Source organism: Lepidothrix coronata, unplaced genomic scaffold (assembly GCF_001604755.1).
Source record: "Lepidothrix coronata isolate B3197 unplaced genomic scaffold, Lepidothrix_coronata-1.0 Scaffold290, whole genome shotgun sequence".
Classification (NCBI taxonomy): Eukaryota; Metazoa; Chordata; class Aves; order Passeriformes; family Pipridae; genus Lepidothrix; species Lepidothrix coronata.
The window spans coordinates 312099-334305 of record NW_016690470.1 but is presented as its reverse complement, the minus strand read 5'-3'; the positions used below and the strand labels follow the sequence as shown (position 1 = coordinate 334305).

At 58.2% G+C, this 22207-nt stretch overlaps 2 protein-coding genes across 16 annotated transcripts in view; both read right to left on the bottom strand.

Moving 5' to 3' along the window:
- Window positions 1–1348: 1348 nt before the first annotated feature.
- On the bottom strand, window positions 1349–7621 carry CACTIN (cactin, spliceosome C complex subunit). The gene is made up of 11 exons (XM_017836977.1): window positions 7553–7621; window positions 6541–7016; window positions 5694–6441; window positions 4773–4868; window positions 4228–4373; window positions 3973–4135; window positions 3751–3868; window positions 3337–3529; window positions 2901–3023; window positions 2468–2736; window positions 1349–2035 (listed from the first exon to the last, which is right to left on the bottom strand). The coding sequence occupies exons 1-11, from the start codon at window positions 7619–7621 to the stop codon at window positions 1545–1547; spliced, it is 2892 nt and encodes a 963-aa protein (XP_017692466.1). The 3' UTR covers window positions 1349–1544.
- A 107-nt stretch (window positions 7622–7728) lies between these two features.
- Window positions 7729–22207, bottom strand: part of PIP5K1C (phosphatidylinositol-4-phosphate 5-kinase type 1 gamma) — a 50423-nt gene continuing 35944 nt past the window's right edge. For 3 of the 15 annotated variants that reach the window (XM_017837035.1, XM_017837023.1, XM_017837026.1), the window contains 9 exons: window positions 22007–22055; window positions 20953–21037; window positions 20091–20252; window positions 19889–19930; window positions 19033–19174; window positions 18709–18741; window positions 16285–16386; window positions 15883–16015; window positions 15480–15735 (listed from right to left, as the gene is read on the bottom strand). In XM_017837035.1, coding sequence (XP_017692524.1) covers window positions 15514–15735; window positions 15883–16015; window positions 16285–16386; window positions 18709–18741; window positions 19033–19174; window positions 19889–19930; window positions 20091–20252; window positions 20953–21037; window positions 22007–22055 — 970 coding nt within the window. In that variant the 3' untranslated portion in view covers window positions 15480–15513. The other 12 variants (XM_017837031.1, XM_017837040.1, XM_017837025.1 and 9 more) reach the window with 10 other exon arrangements.

The window sequence follows — 22207 nt, the reverse complement described above, 5'->3', positions numbered from 1 at the left end:
CCAACCACCAACCAAACGTTGGGGTTTGGCTTTTCTTTTCCCATTTCCTCCAAGGCCATCCCTGGCTGGGCCTTCACTCGCTTCCTGTGCTGAGCCCTGGAACACCCCTGTGCAGGCAGTGGCTGGAAATAACTCACAGGAAGGAGAGGGCAGGGGATGCGTCCGGTGCAGCTGCCGGCCCCGGGGACATCCCACAGGATGGGGAGGGGGCACCCACGTGCAGGGCCAAAGCAGTTGGGGTGCCCCCCACCCCCAGGCTGAGCCCCACACGCGTGGGCAGCCAGGGCAGGCGTGGGAGCCTCCTGAGCACCAGCTCCCACGGTGTCTGCAGGGCTGGATCCTGCCAGCAGAGAGCAGGACAGGGTGACCCTCCTGAGCCGTGGGGCAGCCACTAAGGTCTGGAGGCCCCTACACAGCAGGGTTGGCTCTGCCCCAGTGCTGGGGGATTGGGGCAGCCCCCCAAGTCCCTGTGCCATGGGGCTGTACTGGGGGCAGTGGATGCAGGGAGGAAACAGCCTCGCTGTGACAGTTCACTGCCAGGATGGTGGTTTCCTGTGTCCCTGGGCATTACTCACACACCAACACTGTTTGGGTGATCCTGGGGATGGGGCCATCCCAGACACTCGTGGCTGTGCCCCATGGCCAGCACCTGGAGGGACCAACACCAGTGACTCCCAGCTCAGCCCTGAAACACTCCTCAAGATGCCCAAAACCTGGCTGAGCATCACTTGGGGCCCTCAGGGACCCCCAGCTCAGCGATGGGGGTCTGGGGAGCGCAGCTGCCTCTTGCCTAGGGCAGCGAGAGCCTCACAGGCACGATGTGGGAGGGACTGCAGGCCATGGAATCCGGATTTTCCCCTGTAAGGAGATATCCCAGCCAGCACCCTCTCCTCCGCCCTGCTGGAGCAGGCGCCTGGCAGCCACTGAAGCTTCCCATGCCACAGCCAGGGCTGAGGGATGTGGCGGCATTCCCAGGCTGGGGAAGTCAAATCCCAGGGGAGGACGTGCCAGGGATGAGGCCGGGGGGAGGGCCCCAGGAGGTCTGTGGAGCAGGACACGGGGCAGTGCTGTGCTGGTGAAGCCAAGGGCCCTGCAGCTCCAGCTGGGGACCATCAGCTGGACTGGTCTGACACTGGTAAGGGGAGGTGTGGGGCTGGGAAGGGGCTGGAGCGGGCAAGGGGAGCACACAGGGCTGACAGCATGTGGGGAGGGAGCAACAGACCCCAGCGACACAGGGCTGAGGACCCCCCCACCTCAAACACTACCCAGCCCCTAGGAGAGCTCCCAGTGCCGGCCCAGTATGGTACTGGCTGGTGCTGCCATGCAGAAGCAGTGGTGATACCCATGCTCAGGATCCCACAGCTAAAACAACCCCTATTTTATTTATAACAAAGTCTCAGGGTCCCTCAGCATAAAGGCAAGGACAGGGAAAAGCTGCAGGAATATGCCCTGTGCTGGGCCAGGCCCTGGGGACATCCAGGGGACAGTGTCTGTGCCAGGGGACGAGACCCCTGGCAGGAGTCCGGGGGGTGCTCAGCAGCCCCTCACCGGCGGTAACGGTAACGCTTGAAGTGGAACCAGAGCTGGAAGATGCCGTTGGCAAACTGGCAGCGGAAGCCGTGGCGGTGGGAATACTCCCACTCCCGGTTGACGATCTTGAAGGCGATGTCCTCGTAGGGCGGCCCCGCGTGGAAGCGCAGGATGGCGAAGTCCTTGTTGTCCTGGCAGGCCTCCAGGAAGTACTCGGGCGTCGAGCGCTTGTCGATGAGGTCGGGGTAGAAGATGTTGAACTTGTAGCCCTGCACGATCTTGGGGGGCGGGTTGTCGAAGTCGTAGTGGGTCTGGTTGTACTTGTTCCACTCGAAGCCCGTGTGGACACGGTTGAAGAAGCGGGGCTTGCGCGGCCGGTACTTGTCAGCCCAGAGATAGGCCTTGCCCGTGAGCGGCATCTCCACGCTGAACTGAGCCTCGTCCGCGCCCATGCCCTCCTTGGCCTTGCGGAAGAAGATGTCGTCGGTGCTCTCCGAGGCATCACCTGTGGGGGAGGACAGGTGAAGGTGGGATCCTGCAGTGCTGTGGGACACTGGGCACACGGCAGGAGGGAGCAGCAGGTGCTGGGCAAGGGATGCAGAGCTGGAAACGGGGATGCACTGGGGATTCCCAGAGGGTACCGGACTGAGTTGTGCTGGAAAACTCATCCAAAACACTCCTCCCACCCGTCTGCACCCAAATGCCCTGGAGGCACTGAGGCAGGTCCCCACAGGGAACACCAGCAGCCTGAGCCCCATCCCCTTGTTCCTGCCCAGCCCACAGCACTCTTTGCTCTGGGGGGAACCCCTCCACCAGGCCAGCTCTGGGTGCCATCTCCAGATCCAGCTCACCCTTTCCTGAGGGCAGTGTCCCCTGCAGCCCTGCAGCCCAAAGCCCTGCACACCCTCCACACCGGGCAGGTTTCCCTGGGGCTCACCTGTCACCTGGAGCTGCTGGCGCAGGAGCAGCAGCCGGTGCGTGTCCTCCTCGGCCTCCAGCACGTGGGCGTCGAAGGGCAGCTCGTTGGGGCCCAGCAGGCGGGGGCTGTACTTGCCCGCATCGTAATCGTCCAGGCTCTGCTGGATCAGATCCTCCTCCATCAGCACGGCCTCCCCTTCCGCCTCGCCCTTGGCCTCCGTGTCCTGCTCCGCCTCCGGCTCCGAGGACGGCCCTGGCTGTGCCTCGAGGCTCTCCTCGGGATCCAGCCTGCACGGAAGGGAGAAGAGAGAACTGGGACGGGGATGGTACCCTCGCTCTCAGCTCACCTGAGCCCTGCCTGGGGAAGGGTGGGAGCACAAGGCTGCCTTTCTATGCAGGGTGTCCCACAGGACAGGCCTGGAGGGCTGTGCTCCAAGGAAAGGGCTGCTCACCTGTCGCTGGGGGAGGCTGGCTCCCTCTTGATGATGGGGAAGAGCGGTTCACTCTCCACACCCTGCTCCTGCTTCAGCTTGTAGAGCTTCTGCCGCAGCACGTCCTGGTGCCGCTCCCGCAACCTGTGAGAGGAGAGGAGCCATCGGGTCCCACCCAGCAGAACCCCCTCATGCCCACAGCCCAGAGCTGTGACACTCATCACAGCAGGCAGAAACCTGCTGGGCTTGGATGCTTTTGGGCTGAATAGCCCCCAGTTCGGTTCCCTCTTGGAGACCTCACTGTGAACATCATCACCAGAGAAGGTGTCCAGCCCTGCTCCCCTCCTGGGAACCAGCTTATCTTAGAAAAGGTATAAACCCCCACCAACAACTGGGTTTGTACCTGCCCAGCTCTGCCTGTGGTGGGGTCTGTGCCGCCCCCAGCCCCTGCCCTCACCTGGCCCGAGCCATGTAAGCCTTCAGCTGCTGCAGGAGGCTCTCCCAGTAGCCGATGTCCAGGTTGGGCCCTCCTGCTCGGATCTTGCTCTCGATGCCCTGGTACAGTGCCTGCAGCTGGTTGTATGTCTTGCCCTTGAACACCGACTGCACATCCGAGCTCACCGAGGCGTTGACGCCGTCCCGGCGCTCCCCTGGACAGGTGAGGGCAGCTGGTCAGTCTGTGGCCACTCACTGACCCTCATCCTGGCCCTCCCGACAGCAGGATGCTGGATCCCAGCCAGGGACAGCTGCCAGACCCACAGCCTTCCCTCCAGCAGGTCCCAGAGAGCCCCTCTGAGCCCAAGCACGTGCCACAGACCCTACACCCTGTGTCACCCCCACTCACACTGCCCCTGACACCCACACTGCTCACCTGGGCCCCCTTTTCCAGAGGCCTCCAGCTTGCGGAGCTTCGCTATCTCATCCTCCGTGATGATGGTCATGTCCCTCCAGAAGTCCACGTTCTTCCCTTGCTCCAGCTCCATGTAAACCTGCAGGCAGGAGACAAGCCAGACATCAGGCACCTGCCCCAACATCTGGGCAGGGAGGCAGAGCTGGGGAGGAAGCCCTGGCAGAGGAGCAGCAGGGCTGGCACCTGGATGTCCTCCACCAGGTCCTCCATGTCGGACACGGTGAGGCCGTTCAGGAAGGTGTAGGGCTCGTGCATCTCCACGGCCAGGTCGTCGTCCTCGGCACTGATGTACTTGGCCAGAAGGTCGATGGGTTTCGCCCTCCCATCCCGAATCCGGATCTTAGACCTGGGAGAGGGGAGAGGGACAGAGTGAGTGACACTGAGCAGTGCCACCCTCTGCTCCCTGCCAGGCCCGGCCCCGAGCAGCCGCACACCTACCGCAGCTTGGCCTGCTGCAGGTGGAAGTTGTCCTCCTGCTCCTCCCAGGTTTTGAAGTGCTCTGCCTCCTTCTCCCGCTGCAGCATCTCCAGCTCCTGCTCCCGCATGGCCTTTTCCCGCTCCCGCTCCAGGCGCAGCTGCTTCACCTGCCCGGGGAGAGGGGGCTGTGAGGCCGCTGTGGATGGGGCACCACACGGGCACCTCTGAGGGCACGGCCTGTCCCGGGGCTGCCTCAGCTCCTGGAGAGCCCAGAGCCAGCGGGGCCAGGCTGCCTGGGGCTCACTGCCAGCCCTGTGAGGGACCACAGAGTGCCCCAGTGAAGTGACTGGCACTGTCCTTCTCAGCACCTCCTGAGCTGGGCTCATCCCCAAGGCAAGAGATTTCTCAGGCTGGAACAGCCTGGGTGCTGTGCACCCCCCTCCAAATCCTACAGCCTGTGGACACCCCCAGGGAAGAGAACAAAGGGGCTTCCTGGTGAGTAATGAGGAGAACTGGGTTGTCCCCAGGGCTGTCCACCAGAGGGATGGAGGGACATCCTACCCCACCTTCTGCAGCTCCAGACGATTGTCCTCCTGGATTCGCTTGTTCCTCTCCTTCAGGTCCTTCTCATCCAGGTGGCTGATCCCTTTCTTTTCCAGTGCCTGAAACAGAGTGGCCAAGGGAAGCTGTGAAACCCAAGGACCTCCACAGCCCCTCACTGGCCAGCAAATGCCACGGCATCCACCTGCTTCTGCTGCTCCTGTGAGCTCTGATCCTATCAAAGGTCCCCAAATCCCTCAAATCCTGTTCCTGAAGCCCCTCAGCAAACCCAGGCTCAGCCCAGGAGCCCACCCAGTCTGGCAAGGGGAGTGCCAGCACAGCTGTATCATAGAATCATGGATGGTTTGGGTTGGAAGGGACCTTAAAGTTCATCTTGTTCCACCCCCTGCCATGGGCAGGGACACCTTCCGCTATCTCAGGTTGTTCCAAGCCCCGTCCAACCTGGCCTTGGACACTTCCAGAGACAGGGCAGCCACAGCTGCGCTGGGAAATCTGTGCCAGGGTCTCACCACCCTCACAGGGTGAGGTGGTGAGACCCCACCTAACTCTGCCCTCTGGCACTGGGAAGCCATTCCCTCTTGTCCTATTCCTCCAGGCCCTTGTCCAAAGTCCCTCTCCAGGTCTCCTGGAGCCCCTTTAGGCACTGGAAGGGGCTCCAAGGTCTTCCCAGAGCCTTCCCTTCTCCAGGCTGAACACCCCCAAGTCTCAGTCATTTCTCACAGAAGAAGTGCTCCATCCCTGTTACCATCTCCGTGTCCCTGCTCCAGTAAATGCCCAGCACTCAGCTTGCAGCTCCTACTCCTACTCCTGCCCCACCTCCTCAGCCCAACCCCTTGGCTACAGATCCCACCTCAGCCACAGTTCCCCCCGACCCCCCACTCCCTCTGCCCTGTTCCACTCAGTGACAGGGACAGGGCAGAGCTCACCTTGCTCCAGATGAAGGTGCCCAGCAGGTTGTTGTCCCCGAAGGGGTTGTCGGTGTTGGTGTATCCCATGTACTCCTCCCCCCAGCCCATCTTCTCCCGCTTCTTCCTCTCCTTGGCCTCCTTCTTGGCCAACCTCCTCGCCCGCTTCTCCTCGGGCGTCTCCAGCGCCTTCAGCAGCGCCGCCTGTTTCTTCTTCTCCTCCCGGAGCCGCAGCCGCTCCTGCAGGCTCAGGGTCTGTCCCGGCTCCTCGCGGCCGTGGGGCCGGGCCGGGGACGGGGAGCTGACGGAGGACACGGAGGACTTGGATCCATCCCTCCTCCTGCGGCGCTCCCGGCTCCGCTCTCGGCTCCGCTCCCGTCCTCGGCGGCGCTCGGGGCTGGAGCTGGACGAACGGCCCCGGGACCGCGAGCGCTGCTTCCTCCGCTCCTTATGAGGCCGGTCCCGGTCCCGGTCCCGGTCCCGGTCCCGGTCCCGGTCCCGGCTGCTGCTGCTTTTCTTCTTCTTCTTCTTCCATTTCTGCCTCTCGCCGCTGGAGTCGGAGCTGCAGCGGCACAGCCGGGTGTCAGGGGAAGGAGGGCACAGCGAGGCCTGGCACGGGGCAGCGGCAGCGCCGGCACAGCGCGCGGTACCGGACCCGCCCCGGGCCGACGTCACGGGCGGCGCTGGGGACCCACCGGCCCCGGTCCCGCTGCCCGGCCCTGCCCGAGCCCGGCGGCAGCGAGGCCGCTTCGGGCCTCCCGGGCCCCGGCTCCCCCGGCACACCGAGCCCCGGCTCCCCCCGCTCCCGGTCCCGGTCTCGCTCCCCTCCAGACGCGGCGCGGCCGCTCCGGGCCCGGTCCCCGCTCACCCTGAGCTCGGCTCCCGGCGGCGCCCCCGGCTCCGGCTGCGGCTCCTGCTCCGGCTGCGGCGACGCCTCCCGCGGCTCCCGGAGCGCTCCCGATCCCTGTCCCGATCCCGTTCCCTGTCCCGATCCCGTTCCCGGTCCCGATCCCGGTCCCGGTCCCGCTCCCGGCCGGGGCTGCGCGTCCCGGAGCCCATCGGCGGCGGCGGCGGCTCCGCCCCAGGGCCTCGCGGGGCCTCACTGCGCGGGGCTGCCCCAAGCGCGCCTGCGCCCGCCCCGCCCGCCCGCGGCCCCGGCGCGGACAGGCGGGCGTAGGGGCAGCCCCGCGCGGGGGGGGCGGGGCCTGTCCCGCCTGCCCCAATTCCGGCCGCTTTTGCCCCAAAGCAGGAGGCGGAGAGCGCGGCACGGACCGCAGGGCGCTTTATCACACCGGGGTACACGTGTCTGGAGAAACGGCTCCGCAGAGAGGGAGGGGAAACACCCTCAAAACAACCGAGAGAAGAAAAAGCGCGGCCAGGCCTTGAGTCCCCGGAGCGGAGACGGGACAGCGCTCCCGACACCGGCACCGCCGCCAGACACCCGTCACACGGACACGTGTGGGGACAGGGACATCCCGTGCGACATCCAGTGGGACAGGGAGGGACAGCCACCGGGACAGCCATGGATGGAACAGGGACATCCCATGGGACATCCCCAGGGAAACACGTGGGAACAGGGAGTCACGGGACACACGTGGGGACAGGGACAGAAAGAAAACTCAGACGTGACCCAGAACGCCTCCGCCCTGGCTTTGTCCTCCTCCGTCCAGGAGGCGCTGGAGCAGCGGCTGGGAACGAGAAGGGGAACGCGGGGCTGTGGCTGACGCGGGGCCGGGGGGCCGGAGCCCTGCAAACACCCCAGCCTGCCCTGGGCTCTGCCTTCACTTAACACCCCCAAGGGCAGTTCCACTGATGCAGCCGAGGAGGGGCAGCGGCAGCCCAGGGTGGGGCCCCTCTACGGGTGTTCAGGGTCTCTGTACCAGCTCCTGGCTCTGCCCCAGAGCCTTCACCAGGAGCCTGACGGCAAACCCAGAGACACGGGTGCCCATTTTCTCCTGCCAGCCCCGAACCTGGCAGGGAGAAATCATCTGCAGCCTCAGCCCCAGGCAAAGGTCAGGGCGTGTCCCACAGAGCCCGATGGGGATGGAGGAGAGCGGTGGCACAGAGGCCACAGCCCTGCGTGGGAAGGGACTGCTCTGTGGGGCTCACATCTCGGGGTACAAGACCTCGGTGCCTCCTTTAATGAAGGAGAGCAAGGACAGCACCTGCAGGTCACCAGAGAGAGCCTCGACACAGAACAGGCAACTCAAGTGCAGGACAAGCCAAAGTGCAGCTGGAGGAACGTTAAGACCAAGGATGAGTGTGGATTCTCTTCCCCAAAAAGGACTGATGCTCTTCCCTGTGGGCCTGTTCCTGCCCAGGCAGCACTGACAGTGCCTGTGATGTGCCCCAGAGCTCCTGTTGCTCCTGCAGCAGTGAGAGGGGCTGAGACCAAGCTTTAAAATACAAGGTCCTTCCAGTCTCCAGGGAAAGCAGAGGCCGAGCAGTTCCCCAGCACTGACCTGCTGGACAGGTGACACAGAGCAGGGGCTGTGCCAGCCTGGACAGGGGCAGTTTGTGTTTCAGATCAGCATCTCCCTAAAGGAAGGTTCCTCCTCGTCCCCCCACAGTGACAAAGCTGCTCTAAGCCTTTGCCTGCCCTCTCACAAGACCAACCCTCCCTGTCCAGACCTGCTCGCTCCAAAGGGAGCATTATGGAACTGTACAGGGATTGTTTTAAAAAGGAAAGACAATGCTTGGAATGAATGTGCTGCAGGAGCTCTGGGTTCACCCCCTCTCCTGGGACAGAGCACAGCTCCAGCTCACAAAGCTCATTCTCTGGGACACTCAAGGAAGTTGGGGCTGGGACACTCCCGGCACAGAGACCAAGCAGCTTTGGAGAGCCCCAAAATGAGGGGAAGGAGTAAAACCCCCATCAATGATGCTCACACCATCTGCACAAAGATGCTTGATTTCAGCTGGCTGGAAAGTCCTGACGAGGCCACACCCTCTGGCCCCTGACTGAGGTGATCCCAGGGGGGCCTGGGTCAGACATCCTGAGCCCCCCCTGACTCCCCCCCGAGCCCCGCCCCCCTGACACCCCTGAGCCCCCCCTGACTCCCCCCCGAGCCCCGACCTCCAGCACAGCATCCACCAGCAGCAGCAGCTCCCTCTGGCCACTCTGCACATGCTGCTGGAGTAAAAGGAGATTAAATTTTTAGCTTTTTGAAGCCTCTTGCCTTGAGCCCAAAGGCAGGTGAGGCTGCAGGTATTGAACTGCTCCCACATCCCCTCCACCAACCCCTGAGCCCCCCCCAAAGCCTGCAGAGCCCCCCAGGTGGGATGGGGCAGGAGCTGCAGTTGTGAGAACGAGCTGTCAAGCAGCAACTGAAAGGGGAAAGTTTCTTGAGAGACTTTTGATAGACTATTTGGTAAATACATGGATACATGGAACAGCAGCAGCTTGCACGATCCCCCAGCTGTGCTCCCGAGAAGCACAACCCACAGCCTTCCACTTCCGCAGGCAGGGCAGGGAAGTCCAGGTCCCGTATTCCAGGCAAGAAAACATCAGTTCCTGAAGATCCTCACCAAGTCCAGCACAGTGCAGAGGGAAGAGCTTCCCACCAGCCCAGCTACCTTCTGGGACCCACTTAACCCCTCCCGAGTGCTGCTGTGAATACAGATTGGGGGACCGAGAGCAGGGTCCCAATTCCCCACCCCTCTACAAGGAATCCCAAGGACAGTGAAGATTGTAATGGGAATAAAGAGATTTTGACCCTCTTTCTCAAGCGAGGTTCATAAAGCACATGAACAAGACCTGGCTCCCTCTGGCCTAAAGGACTTCCTGTCTTCTCTCTGGGAGATGAGGATGGGATTGCTGGATTCCAGACAACACTGTGGTGTGTGTCCTGCTGATGGATGAGCCTGAACACCACCCCGTGACACCAAACCCTCTCACCTACAGCCCCCGCAAAGCAAACCCTCTCAGACACCCGCAGCAGTGATTTCCACCAGCAGACGTGACCCCAGGCAACACCCCAGTCACACAGCTTTCTGTCCAACAGAGTCCACGAGCACAGCAGCGCCGGCACAGTTCCGTGGCAGAGCCAGGCTCCCGCTTCTGCCTCCAGCGTGTGGATGTGCCCGCGCTCCCTGCCTGCCCCGAGGAGCGGAGGGGACGGGTGACCCCGGGATACACGCACGAACACGTGGGGGGCTGAGTGGCTCCAGGAGGATCAGGGTCCAGACGAGCCCCACGTGGGCCTGGCAGGGCAGGGAACTCACTCTCCAGCATGGCCAGGCCCGGGAGGTGCCCAGTTCCCGTCTGTCCGTGCCCGCGGGTCCGGAGCAGGCAGAGCCGGTCGGATGAAGCGTGGACTCCAAGCACAGAGGGAGGGGTGATGCAGCAGTGCAGCACAGGGGGAAGGCAGAGCCCACCACGACGTCCAGGGAGAGCTGAGTCCACGTCACTGCCGACAGGACCGTGCGCTGCCCCCGCACAGTGTCACAGACGGGAGAAGTCACTAGAGAGTTTGGATCCAAGTGAGTTGGCATGGCTACTTTGGACTGTGGTAACGTGGGAGTAATTCTATTCCATGGCCTTGAATACATTGCATTTTCATAGCACCTTTCATCCCAGGGTTTAAGTGCTGTAACGACGTGGGTACTGTCCACCCATCAGCACAGGGGAAACCGAGGCACAGAGTGGTTTAAGTGACTCGCCTTGGGTCACTCAGCAAAACCGTGGCAGAGTCTGGACAGCCTTAAACCTCCTGACTCCCTCAGTTGGTCAGACCACGCTGCTGCCTCAAATGAAGCCACTCCTGTCCCTGCCCTCCCCAGCAACGTGCTCCTACCCCTTCTCCGGTGAGGTCTCGCGCTCCTTTCTGATGCACAAATATATGGAGAAAAAAAAAAAAAAGTGCAGTAAACTAAATGTTTAAAAAAGCACATTTGTGCTGTCTCTGTGCAAAGATAAAAGAAATAAATACATGATTAAAAAATTAAAAAGGTTCACAGTATCACACATGGATAGGTAGCTACGGTAGTGCACGTCTGGAAAACACTGTGTTACTACCCAGGATTCTCTACGCCCAGCTGGAATTCTCTGCCGGGAGCTGCGGGTGAGCGGGTGGTTTCTTTGCTGCCCACGTCTGGGGTGAGTAGAAATACACGGTTATAGTTTTGCTCCGTCCTGAAACGCAGTGCCCGGGGTCCTGCAGTGCAGCAGTACTGGTGCCAGCAAGCTCTTCCCCATCCCACTGGAACGGCTGCATCAACGAAAAGGGAACACATCGACCTGCAGAGGGAATCGCTGCTCTCTGGGACTTCTGTGTCTGCATAGAGATTACTGCAAGAGGCAGAGAGAGGAGAGTCACAGAACCATGGAATTGTTACGGTGGAAAAAGACTTCCAAGGTCATCAAGTCCAATTGTTAACCCAGCACCACAACGATGTTCACCATGTCACCAGGTGCCACATCCACATACTGAACACTTCAGGGATGGTGACTCCACCACTGCCCTGGGCAGCCAGTGCCAGGGCTTGACAACCCCTTCCATGAAGAAATTTTCTCTAATATCCAACCTAAACCTCCCTTGGTGCAGCTTGAGGCTGTTTCTTCTGGTCCTGTTGCTTGTTCCCTGGGAGCAGAGCCTGACCCCCACCTGGCTCCACCCTCCTGTCAGGGAGTTGGAGAGAGCAAGAAAGTCCCTCCTGAACCTCTTTTTCTCCAGGCTGAGCCCCACCCCACTCCCTCAGCTGCTCCTGGCGCTCCAGACCCTTCCCAGCTCTGTTCCCTTCCTGGACACTCTCCAGCCCCTCCATGTCCTTCTTGTCCTGAGGGGCAAGAGAGTTAACTCCCCCACGTCAGTCAGGTCTGTGCCCCACCAGCTCCCCAGCACAATCAGCACAAGGAGAGAGGCTGTTCCACACCCTCCAGCAACGACAACATGACTGGAAAACCTCAGCTCCCCAAAGCTTTCCCTGCACCAAATGATTGGGAACAAGCCACAGCCCTCGCTGAGCAGGCCAGGGCTCTGCCAGCACCAAGCTGGCCCGAGGGGCAGCCGGGCTCTGCTGCAGCCATGCAGGAGCCCCACGCTGCCAGAGGCCAGGCTGACCTTGCAGAGGGAGCACAAGCTCCGACCTCGACCCACCGGGCACCGGCACAGGGTTGTTGGACACTTACTGTATCGCTCTCCTCATCGGAGACAGAGTGGAGCTGAGCGCTATAGTGGAGCGGGGAGTAAACCCAACTCCTCTCGTCTGTCGGCTGCCAGAGTGGCCAGAGACGGCGGGGAGAATGCAGGGAGAGCAGCAGCAGAGCAGGGAGCAAAGGAGAGAAGAGGAAAAAATAAAAGGAGAAAATAAAAAGAGTAGGAAACAACACAGTAAGAACAGCTGTCCACCTGGAGGGAGAGCACTGAGCTCAGGGCCAGCTCTCGGCAGAGGAGCCTTCCTCACCCTCAGCACATCCTGCTCCCTGCCAGCTGGGACATGGGATCCTGCACCAGCTGCAGTGGGGGTGGCACAACCTCCCCTCTCGCAGGGACAGACTTTTAGAGCTTTTGAGATGCCAGGGAAACCTCAGCTCCCTGCCATGGCATCACCCCGGCTCCAGAGAAACCAAGAGACTCAGAAAGTGACTTACCTAAGGGAGTGACAGAGCTCTGGGTTCCTGCTCTCTCCTCCCAGCTCTCACCCTCCCATTTCCAGAGCCCTGTGCATGCTACAAACTGCTGTCCAGGGAGGCTTTTACAGGGAAACTGGATTTGTTTGCTGTACCTTCCTCCTTCTCTGGAGAAGGCAGTGGAGCAGGGGTGAGACCATGGCAGATGGTGGCCACAGAAAGGAAAGTTATCACTGAGATCTTGGAGATAGTGGAGTGATGGGAACAAGTACAACATAGAATGCAAAACACAACTGGATCCTGGAAAGAATGAGGGGAAGGGGGTGTGCACTGAGGGACAGTTATCACAACACTGGGCATTGGTGTGACAAGACACACTCTGCTGCTGACACAGCACAGATCCAAGGGCTGGTGTCTGTTTTTGGGGTTACAGAGGGGCCAGGCTTCCATTGCAAACAGGCTTTTTTCTTCCTAGAGAGAGGAAACTGCCCACTTTGACCCAGCCTGGTGTTTGCAAAGGAAGAGAAACAGGACTGGATACTCGGAAGAAGCCTGGGGGGTTCCCAGCCCAGGAGGCGAGTGTGACAGCCTATGATGGACAAGGAACTACAGGAAGCCAGAGAAGCTTTGAAGCACTGGTTTCTGCATGCTGAACCCTCCAGTAAGTGCAGCTCCATGAGCAGACACCGCTGGGAGCAAGGAGGGACAAGAAACCCCTGCCTGGAGGTTCTCACTGGGCTCTGCCGGAGGTACAGGAAAGCTCCCCACCACATCAAGCCGGCCCCACATCCTGTTTTTCATCTCTCCTGACTGAACCACATGCTCCAGCCAGTCTCTTTCAGAGCCTTTTAGGAGCTGGGATGCATGCAGGGAGCTGCGGGAGATAAAGGAGCATCCGGTGCTTGGCATTAACCCTCCCGGTGCCGGGGCAGCCAAACCCAGCCCAGGGGCAGGAGGAGCTGCAGGAGGAGTTGCTTCTTTGCCCACAAAGGTGCAGCACCTTCCTCATGCCATCAGCCACGGCCAGGAGCACATTCCTGCCCCTGCTTCCCCATGCACCCTGCCTGGAGCCCGCAGCTCTCCCAGAGCCTGAGAAGGGAAATACTAAACTCCAGAGCACTCTGAAATCTGAATTCAGCCCCTAAATGCCTCCCTGCATCTTTAGGAAAGGAAAACCCTCCCTGCTCACTGAACACCTGCAGTGAGGAGGGAGCACATTGATGATGCTGAGATGGGCTGGAGAGCAGAAACCAGCCCTAACCCAGCAGCAGCTTCTGCCTCATTTAGTTTATGAGCTGCTCCCAAGCCAAAATGGATTTGCAATTGCAATTGCAACTGGATTTTTAACAGGTTCAAAACATCTTAACGGTCTCTTTAAAATCCTCGTCCTGGGCTGAGGGAGCTGAGTGTGACATCACCTACTAAGGCCCTGGTGCCTCTCTGGCCAGGTCTGGTACTTAGAATCAGAGACTGGTTTGGGTTGGAAGGGACCTTAAAGCTCATCTCATTCCACCCCCTGTCATGAGCAGGGACACCTTCCACTATCCCAGGTTGCTCCAAGCCCTGTTCAACCTGGCCTGGAACACTTGCAGGGATGGGGCAGCCACAGCTGCTCTGGGAAACCTGTGCCAGGGTCTCACTACCCTTACTTGACAGTTTGCCCAAGGGCTGGGTGACACCCAGGGCAGGAGCTGTGTCACCAGTCTGCAGAAAAGCAGAGCAGAGCTCATGATTCTCCCAGATCCTACAGGGAGATCCACTGGTGGGATTTCAGTATGCTTCCCCCATTTCTCCTGGGCTGGTTCCTAATGCCCACCCAAGCCAGAGCCCCAGCAGCCCAGGGAAATGGGGTGCTGGCCCCAGTGTTTCAAAGCTGCAGCTCTGCTCCCCTATGTGCTGTGCCAGCGTGTTCACTTACACTCCCAGAGGAACGCGAGGTAGTTCGGAGTCTGCGCTGGCGGGGAGAGTAAATCCAGTACCTCCCATCTGTGAACTGGGTGGACCCAGGGCAAGTGAGGTGAGAAAGGAAACAGAGGAAAAAAAAGGATGATGTGAAAGAGAGGATGAAAGAGAAAGCAAAAAAACAGGGGGTTGGACAACTCCAGGCCTGAACGGGTCAGCGGGTGGGAAAGCCGTGCAGGGAAGAGCAGCGCCCATGCCCTGCCACACTCTGCACTTTTATTCCCTGGGGATGAACAGGAGGATGAAGTGCTCTCCTTTCAGAAGGAGACTTCCAGTGATCAGATCCCGGTCCCCTGGGACTTGTCAAACCCTCCTCTGCACACAGCATCCCTTCACCCACCACCCAGAGCACTCCTGCAGGAGCAGCTGCGGTCCGACCCCGCTGCACTCCGGTGCAGCCTCACCTGAGCTCCAGCTCAAGTGGTTTTCCAAGGAGAGCACCCATGGGAACCCAAATCAGCTTTTCCCTTCATCCCGGCAGTGACAAACACTCCACAGCACACAATACACATTTAATGCAAAACTCAGATGAAGTATGAAATGCTGATGAGCAGTCAGGCACACTCTCCATGAGCACTCACTGCAGAGAGTTTTCTCCTGGATAGAGAGGTGCCCCTCAAGGTGGGGGAGTTCATATGCCCAGGGACAGGGAGAAGAGGAGCTGACCCTCGCTAGAAGACACTTGCCAGTGGAGCAGGCAGGATCTGCCTGCACACAGCTGCCATCCACAGGCAAGGAGGGAGCAGCGGTGTTAGAGGAGCTGTTTGCACTCTGAACAGCATGCACCAAAACCCAAACAAGCTGTAAAACAGAGCTGATTCCTTCCACAGCTCCCACGAGCCTCAGTGACTCGGCAATGAGTGAGCAGCTCTGCAGCAGAGTCACACGAGCCCAGGGAAAGGCCAGTGTTGCCATTTTTAGTTTAGCCTGAAGGAGCCCATCACATGGGCTCAGCTCATCTCCAGCACCACAGAACCAACAGCAACGAGTCGGAGCAGGGGGGAGCTGGGCACCTCTTTTAATGAGGGTTCCAGTGCGCAGGCACAGGGGAGAGCTCAGCTCTCACGGGGCAGATGCTCAGCTCTGCTCTGGGAATCCATGGGACAGGTACATTTTGCTGTAACAACTCTTCTCTGGACTGCAGAAGTTGCTCAGCCATGGCGGGAGCGGAGTGAGGGACAGCGCCAGGCTCCACGGCACTCTGCTGCCAACCACCAACTTACTCCCTGGCTCAGCTCTAGACTCCCACTGCATCACCCAATGCAGCCTGCGGGGAAAGGAAAAGCCGGAGATCACCAGAGCCCGAGGTCACCCCCTGCAGCCACTTCCCCATGGGTCTAGGCCATGTCTGTGCCAGGAAAGCAGCCAGGACCTCTGGCTGAGGAAGGAAAAACCTCTCTGTTGCACCCACATCACCTTGGCTTGTCCCAGGAGCAAACACGTTGGCGCTTCAGCACTTGTGCTTGGAAGTGGAGCAGCACAGCTACCTGTTTGATCCTCACTAGACTCTGGTTTGAGTTCTCCAGTTCCCTGCATTCAAAAACCCACCCGGCACTGAGATCTCAAGGTGCTCCACAGCAAGATGTCACAGGGCACTCACTGCCCTGAACCGAGACTGGCAGCCTCGTCCAACCCTTCCCATCACACCCCAAGGGGCAGGGGGAGAAGGTCTCTTACAAAGTATATGTCTGTGACTGGCACGTCATCTTCATCCGAGGCCTGGCTGGCTGGCTCCGAGGCCTGGCTGGCTGTCTCCACCTCTATGGTGGCTGTGGATGTGACAATGGCACAGGCTGAAGAAGCTGCCTCTCTGCAGGGGGGAAAGAAAGGACAGTTTATTCACTGCAATCAGAGCAGGAGCGAGCCAAGACTGATTTACTAAACAGCTGAAGACGCTACACTGTCACATGCAGAAAGGTGAGGTCAGAAGTAACCATACCCAGCCCCACCAAGGTGTCTGGGGGAGCACCCATCTCTCCAGGAAAGCTGGAGCCCAGCAAAGCCTCCAGCACAAGCTGCCACAGCCCAAACCCCACAGTGTGGGCTCAGCAAAGCTGCCCAATACTCCGAAACACTCACTCTTTGTCTTCTTCTTCAGGAGCCACGATCTCAACGTCACACTTGGGCTCCAGCTCCACACTGATCTGCTGCTCCTCCTCGACCCGCACCTCCTCGTGTGACCTGGAAACCCAAGAGAGACAGGCCCAGAGGCTCAGCTGGGCATGAGTTATGCACAGCCCTCAATTTTAGGTCAGCCTGAATCAGTCCTGAGCCAGCCCAGCCCCTCATGCAGCTCTGCCCCAGCACACAGCTGGGGCACCCTGGCACTGAGCTCCCAGCACAGACTGAGCAGCTGACTCCAGCTCAGAGGGAGCAGTCAGACCTGCCGGGATTGAGGGTTTGGATAAACAAAACCCCCGGGAAAAAGAGTCAGTCTTGGCAGATGTTGTGCTCAGGACTAACAAGGTGGGAAAAGAGGACAAGAGGGAAGGGGTTAATCAGCCAGTGCTGCAGGAAAGACTGGCAGTGTCAGATGGAGCATGGGAGGAAAGAGAACTGGCCTCCAGGGAAAACTTGTGTCCAGAGTTAGCCTGGCACAAGGCCAGAGCCTCTGACCTCTTCCAAGACTCCCAGCACACCGAAGCTGCTCCAGGGTTGACATCAGATTTATCTGCACACTGGAGCTGTTTCTGACAGTATTCACTTTAATACCTCATGCTATTAAAGTAATTTCTCGTGCCAGCAGGGCTGGCTCCATTGTCCCCATGGGAAGGAGGAGCAGGAGCCTGCCAAGCTGAGGGTACAGTGCTGGGGAAGGGCCGAACTCTGGGTTCACCGACAGCACTGCCCTGCTCTGGGCTGGGTCTGGCTGGAGCCAGAGCCTGTGGGCAGCACTTCTGTCCAGCTCCATGCCAGGGAACTCACTCCTCTCTTCCTCACAGGGCTGGACTTCAAACCCAGAGTGAATTCCACAGCAGACCAGAATAACCAGAGGTGTGACACATTCTAGAGCAAATTGCATAAGTTTTTTTCCATCTCGGCTCAGGAATGTAAATTCTTGCTTTAATAACTTTGTGCTTGCACTGGCTTTCACCAAGGGATCCCAGAGTGCTCTACACAGGTCCCTGCACCCCCAGGAAGGGCACACGAGGCACCAGCACCAGAAAGGGAGAAAACAGGCAAAAACCAGCATGGCTGTGGGGGGTGGGTGGAGTTCTGGCAAATTTGTGACAGATGGATCTACTCTGACCAACTCACTGAGCTCCCTGAACAGTCCCAGGACAGTCACTCTGATTCACCTGACCTGTTTCTGGATGAGCAGCCACTCCCTACAGCAGCTCCCTCCCTCCATGAGGTACTGGTGAGTATTTTGGGTGAAGTCCCTGCATTTGCCACACAGGTCCCACCACTGGGGCCCGGGTTTAAGTCTCCAATTTTCAGCAATTTCCAACAAGGGATTCTGCAGGAGGTGAGGTGTGTCACAGGTCCCTGCCCTCTAGGGGCAGGAATTTACCACGATTCAGTGGCATGCAGCATCCAGAGGTATTTTCATTAGGAAATACCACAGAAGGGGATTTTTTCCCAGTGTATGTGATCTAAATTCAGCAAACCACTCAAAGCTAGGAACAAGGGCAGATGTCTGTAACATGGTGCAAACTCTTGTCTTCTAAAATCCTTCCCTTCCTCTGAAGCACCAAACACTGACTGCAGGGAGAGAGGACATCAGCCTGTCTGGCGGCTCCTCTGGCTATGGCACATCCCAGGACCGAGTCTCTGATGTAATTTCAAACCCTACAACACCTACACAATGTCCTGGAAAGCCAGGGCAGAGCCAGCAGCACATGCAGGGTCCTCGTGCAGATCTTGCTGACACGGGTAATGGGGTCATTTTTACTGGTGTAAAACCATGCACAGTAATTCCACAATATGAGCCTGTAAATCAGACATCCCTCTGCAGCAGAGGATTTCTGTCCTCCCTTGCCCTTGGCTCTGAGCCACCACAGGAGGGGAAAAACCTCACAGTCCCTGAAAGTACCTCAAACCTCACAGTTTCTGAAAACACTGGAAGCTACTTCTGTGGGGACTGAGGGTGCTCAGTGCCTCCCAATGCCCCTTCCCAAACTCACACCCACCTCACCCAGGCCACAGGCAGATGCTCAGAGGAGGGATGTTCCTGCTATTGGGGTTTGCTTACTCACAGGGGACACAAAAGACCTTTCTTGACTCTGGTGCTGGCTGGGTGGGTGAATCTGGACAACTCTGTTGTTTCCCCTTCCCATCAAATAATGGTGGTAATTGCAAACCACTCAGGGATCTGCTTGTAAGGAAAATTCTGTGTAAGAAATGGGGATCATGTGATTGCAGAAGCAGCTCAGTATCCTGCAGAGGACCATGCCAAAATTCCCACTCAGCCCTCCAGGAGATCTTTGCACAGCGATAAACGTGAGGTCTCTGTGCAGCAGAGAGAAAATGAGACAAAAAGAGATGAGACCCTTTTCTCACCTGCCATCCTGCCCTGAGGAGTGTGTGCGCCTCCTGCAGAAAGAAAGCAGAAGAGAAGAGTTTGAGGAGCAATTTAAGCCAGAAATCCTGCACTGTCCCCAAATCTACCTTCCCACCCCATGAGGGAGATGTTCTACTTAACAGCTGACACTTCTCCCAGCAATAATTAATCCCATCAAAGCTGTGTCTGCTTGCTCCCAGGAGAGATTTAATTAAAATCGGTCATTAGCATTCCAGAGCACAGGGCAGGCTGCCGGGATGCAGAGCATGGAGAGGAACAGCAGCCACTCGACTCCAGGGGGAGCAGGGGATGAGTGTCCTCACCTGTACCTGGGCTGCTCAGAGGTCTCCGAAGGGGATCGCTCGGGAACAGAGAGGGATGTGGACGACAGTGTCGTGGCTATGGAGGCTGTGGTAGCTTCTTCGAAGGAAGGAGGAGTGCAGGGCAGCAGGTCTGGCCTGCCTGCTGGCCCAGGGGGAGGGCAGGAGAGAGGCAGGAAGAAGAGATGAGTAGGTCAGACACCAACACCTCACCTACAGCAGCCCTGTGTGAGGCTGTTCCACCGTCAACCTGCACACCCACACTGGGACTGGGAACTCAAACCACAGACAGGCAGGAAGTTTAACTGGTCCATGAACTCAACAGCCTCTCCCAAGGCATCCTCTGGAGAGAGCACCACTTCCAGCACGACAAGCAGGAAACAATGCCAATGAAGACACCTCACTGGTGACCAAAGCTGGATTAAAGGCTTGGATCACCAAGGATGAATATCCAAGTGAGTTAAGAGATGAACTGAGTGCTCCGTGCCTTGCACAGGGAGCAATCCAACACCCATCCTCCAGCACTCAGCTGTAAATCCAGTCAAGATGGAAGTGACAGGAAGGCAGTACAGAACCAGGCCATTCCTGTTTTTCAATGGCATGATGTTGCCCCTTATAACTGCCCAAACACTGTCATTGGAGTCCTGCAGTTCCCAGTCATCTCCCTCCCACTTTTTTTTTTCTTTTTTAAAGGGTGGAAAATGCAACTTTCTGATGTCTTTTGGACTATGGCTGGTGGTGCCCTTGGCAGCAGCTGCCCTGCAGCAGTGATGCAAGCGACCGTTTTTACTGCACACCCACACAGTGCTACAAGGAAGGGATTTGGTCTCCTTTGATGCAGAGGTGTCGCATCAAGTACCTGCACTCTGACCTTCTCCCCTGTCCTGGTCAGGTGTAGCACCTGCAAAGCACAGCAAGACATGCAATGAAGAGCTATCCATGAGGGAAAGCCCTGCGGTCGGAGCACAGTGGGGGACTTGCGGAGAACAGGGGAGGACCCTAAGGAACTGCTGGGAAAGAGAGGGTGAGCACAGAGCCAGGAGCCCGAGCGGGACCATCACCTTCATCATCCAGCGTGGGGTAGCTCCTGGCTGCCCTCAGGTCGTACTGAGTGTCGTCCTGCTCGGAGGTGAGCTGGCTGGCCGAGAACGCCGCGGTGGGACCGGCCGCCCTCACAGCCAGCAAGGCACTGCGCCCTTTCTTCGAGGGGGAGGACTTGAGAGCTGGGGGAGAGGAGGGAGGGAGAAGATGGAACCACCACCAAACAGCTGCTGTCACTCCAAAGGCACCTTTGCCTTCACAGGATGAGGCTCTACCCTGACACACACACACACACACGGGGTCAGGCACAGGGACAGCTCCTGGGGAAGAGCCCAAGCCGACCAAGGCAAGCTGTGACAGCCTGAGGGCTCTGCAGTTCCCAGCTTTGCCATCTATCATGGAATCATGGAATGGGCTGGGTTGGAAGAGACCTTAAAGCCCATCCAGTCCCACCCCCTGCCATGGGCAGGGACACCTTCCACTAGACCCATCTCCAAGCCCCGTCCAGCCTGGCCTTGGACACTTCCAGAGACAGGGCAGCCACATCTTCTCTGGGCAACCTGTGCCAGGGCCTCACCACCCTCCCTGGGAAGAATCTCTTCCCAATACCCCATCTAACCCTGCCCTCTGGCAGCGGGAAACCACTGCCCCTTGCCTGTATAAAAACTTCCCCCTCCTCCCTTTCTCTAAGCCTCCTTTAGGCCCTGGAAGGGGCTCTCAGGTCTCCCCAGAGCCTTCTCTTCTCTGGGCTGAACACCCCCAGCTCTCTCAGCTCTATCACAGTGGAAAACCCTGCTCAGGCTCCAGCCCAGACTCCCCACAAGGGCTGCAGCAGCAAGGCCAAGGTAAAGCCTCACAGCAGCTCCCGGACTCGGTACTTACAGGAATTCTTTCGGAACACCGTGTTGGTCATGAATTTGAAGAATCTCTCTGCATAAAAGCTGGGTCTGTGTACTGACACCGTGTCCTACAACAGCAAGAAACAATTGTTTAATTTTAAAATGATCCCTTCAAGGCAGAATTTCTGCAACAACCAACGCAGTCTTTTTATTCCAACATTTAGCACTGATAGAGCCCTAAAATGGAAAGGCTTAACTGAAATGCTCTGATTAATGCTATAAATAACCCTGAAGCGTTGCCTCTGATTGCATTTGATTATATTCTTGCTGTGATTTTATAATGGATTTTGGTGATTTTATTCCTTTGTAAACTTCCTGGATTTTTAAAAAATATTGGCCTGATTGTACACATGGTATTTCTTCTGGCTTTGCTGGCTGCCATTCCAAGCACACCTGGATACCTTTGTGTGCAACACAGACACCCAAATTCAGCCAAGGGTCTCTGTACATTTGAAATATTTTTGTTTAAAAGAGTAAAACAGAAGCTCTCTCTGCTTCTCATGCTTAACTGTGCTCCCATGACTTGGCATCTCCGTGTTTCCTTTGCCACATTATTTAGGGAAGCCAGGAGATGCAATGCTGAAAAACAGTTTCCACATCCAAGGCTGTTCTTTCAGAAACACACACCTGGCTGCTGCAGGAGAGAGGCAGCAGGGAAACATGGGAAGGGATTTATTGGCAGAGAGCTTGTTCAGGTGGAAACAGCCTGTCACCAAAGGAACAGCACAGGGCTCCTCCACACCCCCAGGAACACACACACCTGTGCACTCCTGGTGTCACAGCGAGGAGGAGAGTGACAGATGGGAGCAGGGGAGGAAAGCTGGGAGCACAACAGCTCAGCATGTGAGGAGGTGGAGTGAGCAAGGAAACCTGACTGGGAATAAGTGGCCCCACCCCGCTGTGCAGGCATGAGAGGCAAGAACTGCTCCTTTCATCAGCTGTAGCTGTGCCAGGTCAGGCACTATAAATAGCCAGGTAATGGCACCAGGTAATCCTGCCGAGGCCTGGCCAGCTCCTGCCTCTGCACAGGCACTCACCCCATCATGGACAAGGGCCTTCCAGGTGTGTTCTAGTTTCTTGATGAACCTAATTCCAGGGGAGAAGTGGAGAGAAAAAGAAAGAGACAGATTCAGGCATGTACTCTGTACTGTCACCTTTCATACCCCAACAGGGAAGACCCCTGAGCTGCCAACGATTCCTCTGTCACCAGGACTGAGCTTTCCTCCAGCACCTCCAGA